We start from the raw sequence: 18,663 nt of genomic DNA on the forward strand, positions 1-18,663 counted from the left end.
AACTATAGAGGACATACTTGTTTCTCTTGAAAGCTTAGCATTTTCTGAGATAAAAGACAGTCCCCACATGCTTGTGCTCAGTATTCTATTAACAATCCAGTTGTGTTTATTATTTTTATTTTTCACAAATCCTGACATTGTCATTTATCTTTACCGCATCTAGTCCGACATAATTGATATTTGAGGACATTAGTTTCATTTTTTTTCCAGTCTTCCCACCTAAAACAATGACCGTAGAAACCAGGTGTCTTTCAAAGATGCTTCCAAAGTAACAGTGATGCTGACTTTCCAATGCTGACTGAAGTGTAACTGTTTACTGGTACATTCTTCTTTCATGTAATTAGTGGTGCAAAGTCCAGCTGGAGGACAGTCCTTAGTGTTGTACACCAGGGGGTCAGTCCTGGGTTTAGTGCTCTTTAACATCTTCATTAATGACCTGGACGATGGGGCAGAGTACACTATCAGCAAGTTTATAGGTGATACATAGCTGGGAGGAGCTGTCGATAGACATGTGCTTGCAGCCAGAGGGACCTCAGCTGGCTGGAGAAATGGGCCAACAATAATCTTATGAAGTTCAACAAAGTCCTGCACCAGGGGAAGAATAACCACAGGCACTTGTGCAGTCTGGGGGCCAACCAGTTGGAAAGCAGCATAGCAGAAAAAGAACTTGGGTCTTGGTGGACATCAGACCAACGAGGAACTAGGAATGCATCTTTGTTGCAAAGAAGGCCAACAGCCTCCTGGTATTCATTAGGACCAGAGGTGGTGATTTTGTCTCTTCTGCTTGGTCCTGATGAGACATCTGGAGTGCTGGGTCCAGTGATGGACTCCCCAGTACTAGAGAGAGAGGGACATATTGGAGTGTGCCAACAAAGATGATCAAGAGACTGGAGCATCCGTCACATGAAGAGGGGTTGAGAGAGCTGGGACTGTTCAGCCTGGAGTAGTGAAGGCTTACAGATGCTTCCTAAGGCTCAGGAGGATCTGGAAAATGTGTGTAAACACCTGATGGAAGAGGGAGTTAGACTCTTCTCAGTGGTGCCTTGTGACAGGGCGAGAGGCAATGGGCAGAAACTGAAACTTGGGAAATTCCAGTTAACATAAGAACTTTTCTACTGTGAAGGTGGTCGAACACTGGAAGAGGCTTCCCAGAGAGTCTGTGGAGATATACAGGACCCTGAGCAACTTTCTGTAGGTGACCCTGCTTTGAGCAGGGGTTGGCTTATGTGATCTCAAGAAATGCCTTCCTGCCCCAGTTGTTCTATGTGAATCTGTGGTTCTTGTCTGAGCTTAGCAGAAGCACTACAATTGGCATTGTTTGGAAGCTTTATCTGTAGTTAAAGCTGAGTCTTTTGTATGTAATATTTCTTCTTTATTAAGAAGATTTATTATCTTCCATTATTATTTATTATTTATTAATATTTCTTCTTGGGTGTTATTTTCCAAGTTTAATCTTAGTGTGAGTCAATTATTTTCATGTCCACTTTGCTCTACTTGATTCTCAAAATTATTTCATGAGGCTATTAATAATTTCAAAATATATTGTGCTTTTCACACCCAGGACTCTGCCTAGCATAACCCTTGGTTCTGCTTTCAGCAGGGCATTCTTAAAACCTGTAGACCACACACAATTTGGGGTTAGCTGTGCTTGCAAATGACAAGTTTGGATCTCTCAAACAGAACAGAGCCTCTTGGTTAAAAGGTCAAGGTAGATTCAGGATATTACTGTATGTATGTTTGTAAACCATGGTACAGCTCTGAGTAAACAGCTTATTCTTTAAGCTCCTGTCCTTGTATGTTTCCAACAGTAGAGTCATGTAAGGGCATTGGGGTTGGTGCACCAAATACTAAGCTAATTCTGGTGGAGCATCCTCATGCCATCTTGTGTACAATTTTTAAACTGCATCTTGGTTGTTGCTTTTGTGTACAACTCAAATTGACTGGTGAATGCAGCTACTAACCTCAACTAATTCTTTTTTGCCTCTTGTTAATTAATTACTCTAACACCTAGAAAGTCCTTTATTTCTAAAAACAAAACAACAACAATGCTTGTATTATTAAAACAATTATGTTTTCTCTTCCTCTCTTCTTTTCTCAGTTTAGTTACTTAAGAACAATTTTAGTAACACCATCTTCCCCTTTCTGATTTTCCTTCCAACCTGACTCATTTTCAAACTGGCTGATAAACTTGATAAGCTCCGTGGGCACTTTGTGTCAGCCTGCTGATGCTGGGAGTGAGGACCTTCTGAGCTATATGGTGAAGAAGGCCCATTGCTACTTGGCTTTGACAGGACTCATATCAGCTACTGAAAAAGGTGGTGTGTATTGAAGATCCTTGTCAAATCTCATTTTAATAATCTCTGTCATGCTTTCTGGCTCTTCTTGAGCTACTCATATTTGGCTGAAATCCTTTTCATATTGTACATCTTGACTTGTCTGTTCTTGAATCGTGTCCATTTCTTGGCAAGTTTTGCTTCAGATGTCATGTAGCTGTTTTTTATATCTCTGTTCCATGATTTAGCCAGTCAAAGCAAAAATACTTCCTCTGATACCTCAAGCAGCCTGCTTTCACCTGTCATTTTCATAGCATTTGAGCACTCATTTAATTATTCTCCTTATTTACCACTAGTAGGATCACTGTGTGTGAATGATGCTCAAGGGGTGGCCTTGACCGATATTAATTAGTGTAGACTCATTGAGTGAAGGACCAGGCTCATGTTACTTTCCTAACAAAAAAAAAAAAAAAAAGTGAATTTAGAGTTATCGATGTGATGTCTCCTATAGTTACTTCTCACCCTAGCTGGCCTGTAGATGGGAGGGCAGGAGGAGAGGGAAATTTGTGATAGCAAAAATAGTAAAAGTAAGAATGCTAGAGCAAATCCTTCTGACAGAATGTACTCCCTCCTCTTCACTCCCCCAGTTCATCTGTTGTTGTCCTGTGTATTATCAGACACAGAGTTTATATAAGGCCAATCCATCCACTTCTGTTGCTGAAATGTATCTTATTCTTAAGTCCCTATTGTGAACTATTATCCTTCCCTAAACCTGTTGAGCTGTGTCAACCAGCTTTAACAGTTTTGAATATCAGTCTTGATATTCTTCACATTATTATTTAAATTGTTACTCAGTTGCTGCTTGAATACAAATGCTGTAAGTCACAGAAGCATGTAAGCCCAGTGTGGGAATATTTCACAAATACCGATTCCAAAAATGTTTTTACTTTATTTTTTAAATTTAGGGGAAAAAAAAAAAAAAAAGATCAAATTATCAGGCCAAGATCTGGCACCTATTCTTTACCAAGAAGGATGTTTTTGCATGAGGACCCTCTATCATGAACTGGCTGACCTAGGCAGGGAACTTTACTTCTGGAAACGTCTGAAAGTAGGGTAGTGGTTGTTGTTTGGCAATATTAAAGCAATTAAACCAGTTTGATTTGTTAGCAAATATTACAGTAGCTGAACACTTCAGTAACTTTAAAAATAAAGCAAAGTCCTTGGAGGAGGAAAGATGCAACATCCATTTTTGAAAAAATACATTCTGCTTTTGAAAAAATGCATTCTCCTTCAAATCTGTAGTGCTGTAAGTCAGCAGTGCTCCTAAGTTAACTGTGAATGGAGTTTAAACTAACTGATTGCTTTGCAAATCAGTGAGACTCCCAGGACAAAATCCAGCATAATTCTATAAAAATATAATCCAAATTGATCAAAGATGAATATGTCTTACATTGTTCAACAGGGAGGAATCTTTCAGTAGCAACCGGAGTCAATGTAGTCATGAACTTGAGCATCTTTTGGCAACTGTCTCACATTTTGCTGAAATTATCATCCCATGAAATGTGTTTCAGAGCAAGTCCTTACCAACGTTCAGAAGCTGAAGAACAGCAATTATATCTTCATTGTTCATCTGATAAAGCAGCAGAATATTCACCAATATATAAGCAGCTGAGAAATACAATTTGAGTGGTACATTAAAGGTATTTGGTGATCTTTAATCTTAGCATAACTGCTGCCCATCAAGGGTGGACTTCACAAAACACACAAGAGAAGACGACACTTAATGAGTTTTGGCTAAGCTGGGTATGTTGCGAACAGTGTTGTTCAAACTGTCTCAGGCTTCTTGCCAATTAATACAGAAGAAGATGTCATAGAGTATGCTAGCTGTCTGTCAACTCTGCAGAAAGTTTTCTCAAGGACAATCTTTGATTTGTGAGTCAACCATTATTAAACTAGTGTCAAAATCCACTCTAGAAGCAATGGAATGGAGCACAGTTCTGATGGTACTTCTAGCATCAAAATATCCGTCTTGAACCTAAGGCTCTAGGTAATTGGTAATGTGGCAGTACAACTCTGGAAGCCAGAAATGGTTGTAGAGTGAGTAATGGGACTTGTTTTCTGAAGGGTGTTTGGAATAGATGCCAGGGAAAGAACATGTGAAAACGTTGTGACTGTATCACAACTGACCTTATTAAAGGAAATAAGACCAGCTGTATCTTTACAGGTCAAGCGTCACAGTATAGACTCTTCCACTTAAACATGCTGGCACATACTTGTAGCATGTCTGGCAAATTTGCAGAGAAGTAACACAACCTTTATTCCACATAGTAAATGTGGCAAGAAGGCCTGGTCAGAATAGTGGGTGATGGCATATTGGCTTTCCAGGAGGCCCAGGGACTTTGTTACAGTATTGTGTTGCTACCAGGAAAAGGTCACTTAGTGCACTGTCATGCCTAAAAGAGCCTTGTGAGCAGGCACAATGGTCAGCTCAGATTGACAATGCACTGTTTCCTATTTTGGAAGGAAAAATTGCCTCTCTGTCTAGTCTCTCAGAAACTGTAAGAGTAAGGGATAGTAATGGTCAGGGAAAATGGCAAAGAATCATTGCAATAGCTGTCCAACACAGCCCTCACATAGGTCTTGAGTAGCTGTCAAGTGTTAGCATGGGATGGCACTCAAAAACTGTTTTGTAGACCTAAATAACAAATCATGCCATAGGCTGGCAAATGCTGAGTTAGTAGATAACAACATACATCTGATTTTGAGGAACTTTGACAAAGAAGCCAGTAATCTACAGATTTAGCCTAATTGCAAAGGATATGCATAATGGTTTTACATGCAGTAGCCGATTGCTGAGAAAATACAGTTACTCTACAGAGTAAGGTGGCTCTATTCTAATAAATACCTGCTTGAGGTCTTTAGTGAGCCAAGCTATAGACTGAGGATTTGCAATGTTACCAACAGTATATAGGCTCAAAAAGGATTTCACATAGCAGTTTTATAAATTTATTTTCTGGATATCCAAAAAGGCTTTTCAGAGCTTTGCTTTGTCTGAGTTATTGTTCTAAATATTTAAGCATTTATATGGTTTGAAGTAATAGGTTGGGAAATGAAGACATGAATTTTATACCATGACTAGATCTGTAGGGCAAAAAGAAACAGAAAATACACCTCTGAGGATCAAGAGCTCCTTAGATGTTGCTTCAGAGGGGGGTTACTAGGAAATATTCATCACTTGCCCTACTTCTTTCTTGACACAGTATGCTTCTTTTCTTCTCTTTCCTCATTTATCCCTTGTTCCTGTTCTCACTCTTGTACCACTTTTTCTTCACAGTGTATTTCTTTCATTCTCCATGCTCCCTACAGTGCGAACACATGATGAAGCTACTGTGTATTGATGAATTACATGGTATCAGCTGTGCCATCACTGTATGCATTCCTAGTTTATGGCAAATGCAAAGGTAAACCTGTTATATGGCTGGGAATGCACAAACCAAGAGCCACATCGGCACAGCTGGCATGCAGTTACTTGGTCATAAGTCTGGGTTCTTGTGTGGCAGCCTGTATTCATAATGTGCAATGTGGAAGTTAGCTCATTGAAATTTCTAGCCATAGGTGCCTACACATAATAACGGAGTTGACAAACTTCCTGTAGCCATAATGCTCTTTGAGGTAGTGGCCTCAGGTTACACGGGTTTTGTGAGCATACTGAGGGAGAAGCTTCCAGGGAATGCTCACCAGAAGTCTTCATGTGCAGAAAGGTTAGCATATGATTGCAAAAATTCTAAATATTCCACAAGTCTCACATGTACTTATCTTGCCATATGGTCCCTGTATGCTGCAGAACTGAAACACCTCACTCTTTAAAGGTTATGTCAACACTACATTGCCATTAGAGAGTCCTGAGCTACCTTGGAGGGACGGTTTACTTCACCTGGTACCAGGACAGTGTAGCCCTGTCAGTGCAGTGCTCTGTGAAACAGGAATTTGTCAGCTATGCAAATTACCATGGTGGAATGCAGGCTGAGCTAACACATTTGTATTGCTCCTGGTAATTGAGCTAGTTTGTTCAAGTCTGTTTTTGATCTCTTACTGTAGACTGCATTATATCAGTGGAGAGATCCACTCAGGGTCACAAGTCTCACAATCTCCCTTTTAGATCATCCCATTCTTAGGATGGGAGAAATTAGGCACAGGAAACTGAGAGGTTTGGGATGAATCCCCTACCAGAAATCCTTTATCTCTTCTGACCTACAGAATAAGTCTACAGAGCCTGCTTAAGACAGTGAAAATCCCAGCTGCAGTCTGGTGACATATATAAGGCTTTAAGTAATGTTATAGTTTTGTATCCCCTTCCTGAAGATTTTATTCCTGACTTAAGTCTCAATTAGAAAGATATATTCATACACATCCAGTCCAGTCTTGGGAGGCAGTTCCTTCAAGAGTATTGGCAATAATATGTTTTTACAGTATGTGGGTTTTTCTTTAAAAATAAGAAAAATAAATAAATAACTTCAGTAAAAAGACCCACCTCCCCCCTCTCCACCCCCCCCAAAAAAAAAAAGTGAAAAAATTAAAAAAAAGTATAATAACAGGAAACAAGATGAGTCTTTTCCAATCTCTTCTTTTGTTTGTTTTTCTTGTTGTTGTCTTCCAGAGTGAGCAAGACTGCTTTAGGACTCTCCTTTTCTCCTTGTCTTGATATGATTAAAGTAGGAGTGGCAGTGTGTTTCCAGAGGACTGGAGAGTGTTATGAAGATCGTACTTGGAAGGGAGGGTCAGTGTCATGTTAATGACAGTCTGTGGCACAACAAATGTCTCATGCCCTGCATAGGACAGAGGGCCTTACTCTAGTTAAAGTTGTTAATCAACTGGGAAAACAAGATACATTTGTTCTTGTTTGTGAAGTGGTACTTCTGAATATATGAAAATGCTTCTAAACTATTGCCAATCCTCTTTTCAGACTCAGTAATTCCCAGCTTCTCTCTGTATTTGCTATTACAATGTATTTTGAACTTGGCCTCAAAGTTTCAGATCAGTATGCACCATAGCCATTAGTCCTATACACCAAACTTCCCCCTTCCCCCTGTCCTGATTCCAACTTGTGACTTCAAAAAATTTTAAATGCATATTTGGCATGCTTTTTGACCTTAACTTTTGAACCTTCAGGCCAAGCACTGAATCATTACCATGTAAGTTCATACCCTTGACATAACATGAGTAATTGATCTCAACTCTCAATTATTATGTTAAGCTTACATGGATTTAGAAGGATGATCTAGGATGATTTAGAAGGATCCTTCCTAATTAACCTCAAGTTTTTTGATAAGATTGCACTCAAGATTGACATTGACAGTTCATAATATATCTGGATTTTAAAGAAGCTCTTCATAAATTGCCAAGCCAGGACTTCAGTGTTATAGAAATATATTTCAAAACCCACCAAAAATGCTGAAAACAGAAAAGGCTTTTGTTAGCAACTATAGCATGGATGGAAGATGTGTTGGACCCCCACAGGGATGATGTTTCAGAGAACAGTAAGGAAGAACCCATATAGAAGGATGTTTTTCATGGTAGCTAGTGTGAGCTAAGCTTTATTGATCAAAACAAATAATGAGAAGGTAACACAGGAAGCAGGTCTGCAGGTGGTAAAACATGTGAAGTCTGGTTTCCCAGGCTTCAAGCCTGGTGATTGGATTCATTTGGACCTAAGAAGGTCTTTAATGAAATACTTGCTCTGGGATGAAACATACATAGTTTCTCCCATGTGAATTACTTGCTGTAGCCTAATGAGTAAATTCTACTACAGCTGTCCCACTGTGGCAGTCATCTCTCCACACAGCTACCTCCCTTCATGACATTTTTTTGGAACTTAATTGGAACTTAACGTCTTTCAGAATGCTGCTCCTTTTTAAATGAGGTTCTTCAGCTTCCAGAGGATTGGCTGGTCAGGGTCAGATCCCCAGTTAGCATTACCCTGTTAAGGCCAGTGAGGGTTGAATTAACACAAAGTCAATTGCTCTTTGCTAATTCACACCAGTTAAGGAGTTAGCTGTAAAAATGTAACTATTTTTTTTTCTTTATTTAATGCATTTCTAAAATAATTGATTTTCTCGGTGTTCTGAGTAACTACTTTATTAAAAGCCTGAGAACTTGGGGGCTGCCTGTCTGTTATACACTGACAAGCTCAGATTCCTGCAGGACAGGCTCACAGAAAATGGAGAAAATGTTAGCAGTGTGACTGAAATAGATGATATGCCACACTGCAGGGAATGTGGTATTTTGTATGGAATGGGATGAAGTACAGGCACTGAATAAACTGGGAGGATATTTCATCAACTGATTATAACAGAGCTGCAAGTTCTTTCCTAGAAACAGTGATAAGACTTGATTTTTGAAGGGGAAAGCAGGAGATCAGTGTTCTATTAGGGACGAATGATTATGGATTCAGACAAAGTGAGCATTTTCATGTAGTGTCATTTTTATTTTAGATTGATTAGCTTGACCTTCACTCTTTCTAGACGGGGCAGTAAGTTTTTTTCTTCTCAGGTCTCACTAGGATTAGAGCATGGATTGGCAGTTAGGCTGGCCCTTGTGTGCTACAGAAAAGGCAGCAGATAATATTAGTTTGCAAACATTGAGAGAATGTATTAAAACTCTTCCACATAGATGTTGATAAGCAGATTTGTTGATGGACAGCTGTTTCCAAACATTATGGTCATATATTTAAGACCTAAAGGAATCAGATAGCAACGTCCTCATAACTGCTAGCATGGTAATTATATATGACAGTCTTATCATACAGTATTATCAGCATTTTGAAAGTATGTCTTGAAGATGGAGATACGATAGTCCTCTACAGTTCAGCATCAGACAGTGAAAATGTTTAGTACAAAAGATTAATTTTGAGATTGAAAATATATAGGGCTAAGACCTCAAAAATATAAGGTAAAGTAATTTTAAAAAATGTTATATACCAAGAAAGATAAATGTATTAGAACTGTTATAATGGCCCTGTAATAGTCCCAGAAGTCTTATAGTAGTGTCACCCTTTAAAGGTTGGTTGCTGTTCTCCACAGTTTTCCTGATTAGTATCTTTATCAGTGAAGACTCCCACTGAAATTAATAGGATTAAATGTGTTGGTGGAGCCTGACCCTTGAAATTTTAAGAACATCTGCAACATTGCCAGTTTCTGCCTGTGCAAGTGCTTATATGGTCCATTTCGCTGTCATATGAAGTGCATCACCTTTTTTTTTTTTCCCCACCAGCCAATTCTGATTTTACCACTACAGTGTCTCAGTGAAAGCAGTTTAGAAAACCAAATGTCACTTAGAGTGAAATAAAAATCAATAGCACACAAAATTCTGGGAAACCCATTCTCCAGGAACCATACATATATATTTTATCATCTTGATTATGTAGCTCAATAATTAGTTATGCCAACTTCATCTATTGAGACACTTTCCTGGCTCCCCAACTCATTCCTCATCAATTCCTGATGCTCTATTTTAAGTTACTGTGTAGTTCTCCTCCTTTCTATGTTTCAGCCAGTATTAACCCACTTAGACTTTGATATTCATTCTCATCCTTAGCTTTGGTCTGCTCATAATTTACTACCATTGATTTTGACAGCAAAACACTGTGATTATCTCTGTGTATACTGAATATACAACAATCCCTCCCATCAAGGGTAAGTTACTAGTTAGCTGAGCAAAGATATTTTTGTTTTACTGATTGAATTGCCATGAGCAAAAACTACACATAAGCAGCTTCTTGGTCACTTTTGAACAAGAACTGGATTTCTGCAGATTCTTTTCCTATTGAGCAGTGCTATACAATTTTAACAGGGTTGAATGGTGCACCAAAGTTGATATTTATTACCCAATTTCAAGATAGCTGTAGGATAGCAGTGTCATTCCCCCTTATGAATTTATTCAAATGAATTGGCTCAACTGAAAACAGCTGTGACAATTATAAATGAATCAAAGCCTAAATTGTTTCTGGGATAGAACCTTGACTGGTGTTAAGAAGCAGGGTACCTCCCTTGTCTGCAGTAGACTTGCATCTGCATGGGATCTGCTTTATTTCTAATGTGGATGGTGAAATTCTTTAGTACCAGTTCAAAGGCACAAACATGCTGCTCATCAAAAGTTAGACACTGTAGTTAAGTCAGAAATATTTTTGAATGGTACTTAGTTGGTGTTTTATAAAAAGTTTATTAAATTGTGCTAAATAATAGGTGATTTCTAAAGGCAATATGTGGAGATGAAATGGATATTGGGCATGAACTCACTTATTGTATAGAACATGTTCACCTGCACTGTTGTTTTATTATAGTATTTGTGAAATGAATTCTCCCCAGGTTTTTATCATCTTCTGTAAACTTGTCCAGGTAAATTTCTAATTAAGCTTTTAAAGATCAATGAGTGGTTTTCCTGGCATGCTTAGGAAAGCCATGATACTAAAAATATCCCTGTCAGAGTTCTAGATCTGCACCTTTTCTTGCCAACAACTCAGGTATCCACACTAGATTGGTAAAACATTTCTGAACTCTTCAGAGGCTGATGGTGATCTTAAAAAGTGACTGCCAGAGCTGCTTTCCTGTTTCCATATCTGTAATGAGTTTCTGATTTTAATTTAGCAGAGACATAAAATTCAGTACACTGATGGAACATGTCTAAGAATCTTGACATACACATCTTCTTTATCTCCTTCAGTTTCGGAGTTGTTCATTTCCTCCTCAGAATTACAAGCCCTCCTTCCAGAAGGGGTCTTGAGAAAGGCAATAAGTGTTATCAAAGATTTACCTGAAGAATCATATACTATACTGGCCTCAATTAGAGAACTGGCATCCGTTTAGTTCTCTTTAGATGAAGCGTTTCTTCCATCCGTACTTATGAAAGGGTACAAAATTGCTGTTTCATCTCCCTTGTGGTATCTGTGATATATAAGACATCTCAAAGGAAATTTACATCAGTCTGTTATGACTTTATACCTCCCCCATCAAATAATGGCCTTGAGCACAGAACAGAGACCTGAGGGAAATATGACAGAGAAGGAAGAGAGCCAAGCAATTAATAATTTTTATAATACTTCCTACATGTAGTAACCTATGATAAGGTTAGTTCCTTTTTTTTTCTTCAGTATTTCTTTGCATAAAAGTTGCTGCATGAAGTCAGTACAAACACATATATGAAAAATATGGAAAGGATTCCTTGTTTCAATGTGCTTGTTCAGATTTTGACAGAAGGCTAAGAATATTTTTGGAGTATAGGAAGAAATACAATCAATTTCATTGGATACATTACAGTCTGAATGCCCAAGGAATCCTTGTGCTCAGTGATCTCTAGACCTTGCAGAGCTATTAGTGCACAACAGAAAACTTGGCTTCTTTGCAGACAGCAGGCATATTTGCTTAAATACGCTCAAATAATTGAAAAAGAAATATAGTTAGTACTAAATTTATGTCTAAGATAAAAATAACTAAGTGAAAAAAATATTTTGTTTGTGTGTAATTAGTGGATTATCAGACCATCACACGTATAATACTGAGTAAAAGAAACTGTAGGAAAAGCAAGAAGGAACACTTGAGAAGAATACAAACAGTGAATAGCACATTACTCTCCTTTATTTGATTTGAATACGCTCTTTATTGAGCAAGGTGCTACGTAGCATACAGGGGCCGGAATCTGGCTTTGAGGACATAACAGCTGATGTAAAAAGTCAGCATGTCAAGTTACACTACTAAGTGGAGCTGATTTTATGGTGTGCTTTTCACACAGTGAGATTACCTAGTTTTTAATTACTAAAGACAGAATGTCTTAACATGGATGCACTGGAGGACTTATCAATTGTCATTTTGCTGGTTTCAGTAAGTGCTGTGAGGTCCCAGTTGTTACTGTCTGTGAAACATGCATTGTAAATCTTATCCTATGTGAATATCCTTGGTTATTGATTCTTCTGTGAACTTGGCAGGCCTGTCAATAAAGGGAAAAAAAAAAGAAAAAAAGAATTAAAAGAAAATCAGTGTCCTTGCCTTATGCAGTAACCTGAACAGTTCTTGGAAAAGAGTCCAGTACAGGCACAGTAGCATGGTTAATTAAAGCAGTAACATCATTAGCATACTAATTTAGTAGCATGTAAATGTTGGGTCTGTGCGTATTGGAGAAACATTGCAATTATTTTGCTTCTGTTGGTTGTTTTATATTTTTCTGGAATTATGTACATGGAGTAAACATAGAAATGGAGTAAACATAAAAATGCTAAACCTGTCAACCATTACCCAAATTAAAAGCTATACAATTGTTATACTGACAGAAAGAGCACAATATTATTATCTTATATAGGCACCGGAAGCCTCAGGAAGCTGTTCTGAGATGGCTCTTGTATGGGGTTCGGACTTCTGCCAAAGAGCTATTGGATCCACAGCAAGGCAGAAGATTTTGAAAATTCCATGTTCTCCTGGATTCACACAGACAGATTAATTTCTGTGGGTCAGGTTTCTCTAGTCTGACACTGAACCCTGGTTTATTACTTTACATTGTAACTCCAGCGGGACAGTGCCACTGCTGTCTGAACACTGGTCAGATGCAAAGTGGGAATGTTATGCAAAGAAATATTTTTTTTTTCTCTCTTTCAGATATCATTAATTAATTGCAGGATGCATGGCACACAGCACAGAGCTACAGAATGATACCGAATCTCTGCTCCAGTCTCTGCCCTAAATTTTACGGAGTTATGTTCTCCCAGTGCTTCTATTTAGACATCATTAAAAAAGAAAAAAAAAAGTAATAAAAAAATGGAGCTGACTGAAAAACATGACGCTACTTTTTCAACAATCTTAAAAACTTGGATAATGAAAATTTCAATACCTAACCTACTGCTAGTGTAAATAAAACATTCACTGTGTCTTGCACTAAGTGATCATTTAAGAGAATAATTTGAAGTATATATGTACATTAAATAGCAAGTGTCAAAATCATAGAATCATAGAATCATAGAATCATAGAATGTCCTGAGTTGGAAGGGACCCTTAAGGATCATCAAGTCCAACTCTTGACACCGCACAGGTCTACCCAAAAGTTCAGACCATGTGACTAAGTGCACAGTCCAATCTCTTCTTAAATTCAGACAGGCTTGGTGCAGTGACCACTTCCCTGGGGAGCCTGTTCCAGTGTGCAACCACCCTCTCTGTGAAGAACCCCCTCCTGATGTCAAGCCTAAATTTCCCCTGCCTCAGCTTAACCCCGTTCCCGCGGGTCCTGTCACTGGTGTTAACGGAGAATAGGTCTCCTGCCTCTCGACACCCCCTTACGAGGAAGTTGTAGACTGTGATGAGGTCCCCCCTCAGCCTCCTCTTCTCCAGGCTGAACAGGCCCAGTGACCTCAGCCGTTCCTCGTACGTCTTCCCCTCCAGGCCTTTCACCATCTTCGTAGCCCTCCTCTGTACACTCTCCAACAGTTTCATGTCCTTTTTATACTGTGGTGCCCAGAACTGCACACAGTACTCGAGGTGAGGCCGCACCAGCGCAGAGTAGAGCGGGACAATCACCTCCCTTGACCTACTAGCGATGCCGTGCTTGATGCATCCCAGGACACGGTTGGACCTCCTGGCCGCCAGGGCACACTGCTGGCTCATATTCAACTTGCTGTCTACCACAACCCCCAGATCCCTCTCTTCTAGGCTGCTCTCCAGCGTCTCATCGCCCAGTCTGTACATGCAGCCAGGGTTTCCCCGTCCCAGATGCAGGACCCGGCACTTGCTCTTATTGAACTTCATGCGGTTGGTGATCGCCCAGCTCTCCAACCTATCCAGATCAAAAAAAATCTGCTCTCCTATGCATACAATGACTGTTTTGAAAGATTCATAACCAAATAAGAATAAATTTTGGTCCTTATTAAATCATAGTAGAACTTAGGATAATGCTTGCAAGAATTCAATGCAGTGTAATCAAAAAAAATCTACCTCATTTTGAGTTGGAAAAACAGACTATCAAGACTGTAGCCTCATGCCTGCAATCTGTGATTTAATACGCATTTTTATCACTCGGGACCTTATTGTCATGGTTCATCCACCTGGGTACAGAGAACATAAAAATAGCTATTGACACTGCAAACCTAGTGTGAGATCACTTTGCTGCTTCAAACTCGTTGTGGGCTTATGGAAGGAAATGAACTTTTGGATTTTCTCATCAAAAAGATGGAAAAATATCAATCAAAGCAAAATCCTAACAGTGTCATCACTTTACCTTTCAGAGCTGAGATTGACTTGGGAGTTCTGCCAATCTACAAAGAAACCAGGGTCTCTTGGAGAGGTTGCTAACATGCTATCTGAAGTAGCAACGAAGATCAAACTTGCAAGGAACTTAAGCATCCATGCCAATGAAAAGCAACAGAGTAACACCTTTATTCAAGCTTTATTTTAAGTGTTTTTTGTTTTTTTTTTTTTTTTTTTTTTATTTTAGGTGACCTCAAAGACCATGCTCAGGATTGGCCCTTCTGAGTCCTCACATTTTGTGTATAAATACAAAGACATGCAAGAATTATCGCTGCCTTGGACAGACATTTCCACCATGTTTTCTTTCCATCAAAAAGCTAAGAAAACTTTTCATGTTTTCTTCTCCTCAGAGGATCTAAGCTGCTTAGAAATTCATGTTACTTACCTCCCAGAGAAGAAGCTGTTACTGCTTATTATTTCTTACTAGTAATGGAAACCTGATTGGGGAGCTATGTAAGAACAAAATGTATTTCCTAGCTGTTCTTTATTTATGCATTTTCCACTGGAAAGCCTCCAGTGTTTTGGACTGACCCTTCCTGACACTGAAGCATTTCTGATGAAACAAACTACTAGTAAGCAAAAATTTTACAAGGATTTTGTCCAAGTTTTCTACTTCTTTTGGTTATGCTTTCGAAGTCATCTTTTGCAGTCAAAGTGCAGAGCTGTGGCATGACAGCAGAGGGAGATAGTGCTCAAAAGAGGAAGAAAGGATTAGGCTGCCTGCACAGCACAGCCACCACCAGTAATCACCCAGCAATTAGCGTTCAGACCAGTAGCAGCCCTCCATTGGAAAGAAATAAAAACGACAGTTAAATTAATTTGCTCTATTGCGGATGAACACTGGTGTAAATAATTGGCAGCACATTGCCTCTGCACATCTCCATTGGCCAAGAGCAGCAGTGGCCTCCAGAAGTGGTCCCTGGTACCTTTGCCGGTTGTCCTGGCAGTAAGCCAGTTCCCTTGTTGGTAATTCCTCTCAGGTAGTGACCTTGCTGGGTTACAGCAGCATGCTGTACTGACTTTATGAAGGTGTGCCCTTTATTGAGGGTGTGTTTAGTGCATGTGTTGGGTCTCTAATTAAAATGCGAAAATATGGTTCCAGGATAAAGTTTAACAGATTATTATCTTTTCCACACAGGAGGAAGAGAGTGCTAGGACATATCTGTTTAAAGTGACTGTGCAAATGACATTTTGATGTTCCGTATTTATAGTATTCTCCACCAGTAACTTGCATATTAAGAGCTGGATTATACCAGCACTGCCCCAGGTAGAGATCAGAGAATGAATCTGAGTCACGACCACTCTCCCCTGACCCTTTTGTCTGTACCCTTTGCCCGTACCCTTTTGTGTTTGCCCTGGCTGGGGAGTCATTTTGACCAAGATAGCAGTAAAGCCACCTTCTTCTATGCTGACCTATGTATCCCTGGCCATGCAGATTTTAGCCCCTAGTTTTCAAGTAAACCAGAACAGGGTCGATAATATCTGATCTGAAACTCAAGCTCTAGTTTTAACTCACCTGTCCCAATATGAGTTGCACTTGTTCAATGACATGAGAAGACCACCTCTTCCTCCCTCTCACTGCAGCATCTGACTCTGTTGGGAGTTATAACCTCTTGGCTTTGTCAGTGGAGCTAATATGAATCTCCCTGCAGAATTTAGTTTGTTTTGCATTTTACCTTTTAGATGTTCTTATGGAAACTTTTGGGAAAATAAATAAATAAATCATATAGCTCCTGCAAGCTCTAAGGGTAATTACAGATGACCTGTCACTGACTGGTTGGTCAGATGCAGCTGCAGCAGGGTTCTTGCTGGTGCCAAATTTTCATCTGTTTCTGAAACTGTCTTTGTTGGTGGCAGGTCTAATGATTTTTACCTGGTGGACGTCCCTACCGAGGGCCACTAAGCAGAAGCCTTGTGCCGTGGTGCTGGGTTGGTGCCAGCATGTGTGCTGCTGCATGGGCTTGGTGCGAGAGGGAAACAGGACTCAGAAAGGCTTCCTGAGGGTTTTGAAGTCCTGGTTGGGAGTGGACACTGCTGTCTCCAAGGTAGGAGCTACCCCTGGTCCTTATGTTAGGCCTTCTCTTTCCGTATTCTCGCCTATCCAACTAGTGTTACTGGGCTTGTCTTCTTCCAGGTTGATGGTTTTCATCTCCTATTAGAACAAGGAAAAAAATGCGAATGGCACCCTTATCTACCAGTAAGTTACGTTATCACCAGGATTTAGTTCAAGTGTCTTTGAAGCATTTTCTGACTATCTGGGGTTTTACATATTTCAAGCTATTTTTCACCAGAAAGGACATTTTAAAATTAGAAGCCTCTCTTTGATTTTAACATCAAATTTGATTGTGTATCTTAAATTCTTGATAAAATGAGACACTAAGTCTTTTGTGATTTCACTAGGAGAACAAGTCTTCCCCATCATTTTCTCATACAATGTATCTGCACCGTCTGGAAAGAAAAATGTGGAAGATAAGTAAGAAACTAGGTCTCAATAAGGCAGCATCTAGACAGCAATGAGATACCACTCCAATAGCTACAATTCTAAATGCTGTGGGTACTGCAGTCTCCTAAATATTACTAGGAGCTCTACTTCCCCATATCTCTACCATACATTGGTTTATTAAAATTTCAGAAAGTGAGTTTCCACTAGAAATATTTGCATGTATTTCCACAGCAGATAAAAACAGCTGGCCTCTATGCTTAAAAGTCAAATGACATGCAGTTGGGAAAGATTTAATGCTTCAATCTTTTGTTGATTAATTTGAAACTGTTTCTCTTTGTGTTTTCTTGCATTAAGCAATTTCTGTTAAAAGGAGAAAAAGAAGGGAGGATTTAATAAGCAAGTGCCTTGCCTTTTGAAAGAGACAGCACTACACATTTCTAATAAAGTCAGATTTGGGGCTATTTACCGTAAAATAGAAGTGTTCATCCTTAAAAAGTCACTGAGTGAGAAAAAGAACTCCTTTGCGGATAACTCACTAGGTGTTAGAGAAAGACATTAAACAGTTGAAATCTTATCTCTATCTCTTTTTTTTTTTTTTAAGTGGGCATATTTATTTATTTGAAGAGGTAGATGAGGGCATTGTTGGGAGGTAGTGGGGAAGGTTGTTTTAGTGGGTCTCCTGTTTTGATTAAGAACCTTCAGATGTGAATGTTTATCTGAACACACAACTTCTGGGGGTTCATTCAGTCTAACGTGATTGTTCAACGGGCAACATCTGGTTCTTGCAGAGTCAGCACCCCCACCAGCTTCAGTGGGACTAGTACTGCAGGGTTCAGCCCCGTGTGAGCTGAACAGAGAAGAAGCTTTTAGTCTGAGCAGAGAACAATCGTTGACAGAATAAATCCACTGAAAGAAGGACAGAAAACATTACTGCAGTGTTCTGTTAATCTTGGGGAAAGTGTTGAAGGTATTTTGCGACTGTGAATGAGAGAGGGCTTCAGAAGGGGTTAAGACAAGTTGAGTGCACACAATTCCTTGGGTATTTTTTGTCACTTAGTGATGTGTTTGTGTTTCTATTATTATTATTAGTAGTAGTAGTAGTAGTAGTATTGTATCTAATTGAGCAGGGATTTTTCTGCTTGTTTGTTTGTTTGTTTGTTTGTTTGTTTTTCTGGCGTGATATGTTTGATTCAGTGTGTTTTGGGGGATAACTTTCTCCCAGAATAGCTATATTGAAACAGAAAGTTAAACTAGAGTGAGGTAGAAAGAATACTTTCAGAGCATGGAACAAGGAATGAGGGACAGTTTCTCCGATGTCAAAGGTGTGTGAAAACATACTTGGTTAGAGAGCTGATATATTACATTAGAAGACAGGTGTAAATACAGTGCATGCTTCAGAATATTAACTGTCATTGGAAACCATTGCTGTTGAATAGAATTGAGGCCACTGACACATATATGGTACAGATAAAATAAAGGTTTAAACTAGACTGTACCAACACCAACTCATCCACTAAAGAAAACTGGAATTGCAGGAGACAACTGGGCTGTAAGGAGTGTTTCAAGTCAAATGATAATTTCAAAGATCACTACAGAAGAAAAGAGGTGGAGAAGAGTGAATATGGGTTATCAAAAATAATAGGGATAAAGTGAAAGAAACTGTAGCTGA

The 18,663-nt window shown here is 39.2% G+C and overlaps 1 protein-coding gene across 1 annotated transcript in view; it reads left to right on the forward strand.

Annotated features, from left to right (window-relative positions):
• Positions 1–18,663, forward strand: part of LOC310899744 (uncharacterized protein) — a 71,159-nt gene that overhangs the window by 14,905 nt on the left and 37,591 nt on the right. The window contains exons 2-4 of the mRNA XM_083836591.1: positions 14,530–14,670; positions 16,409–16,596; positions 16,686–16,748. Of these exons, the coding sequence (XP_083692717.1) occupies positions 14,598–14,670; positions 16,409–16,596; positions 16,686–16,748 (324 nt within the window). The 5' untranslated portion in view covers positions 14,530–14,597. The remainder of the gene's footprint in view (positions 1–14,529; positions 14,671–16,408; positions 16,597–16,685; positions 16,749–18,663) is intronic.

This window comes from Anser anser, assembly GCF_964211835.1.
Source record: "Anser anser genome assembly, chromosome: 1".
NCBI classification, from domain to species: Eukaryota; Metazoa; Chordata; class Aves; order Anseriformes; family Anatidae; genus Anser; species Anser anser.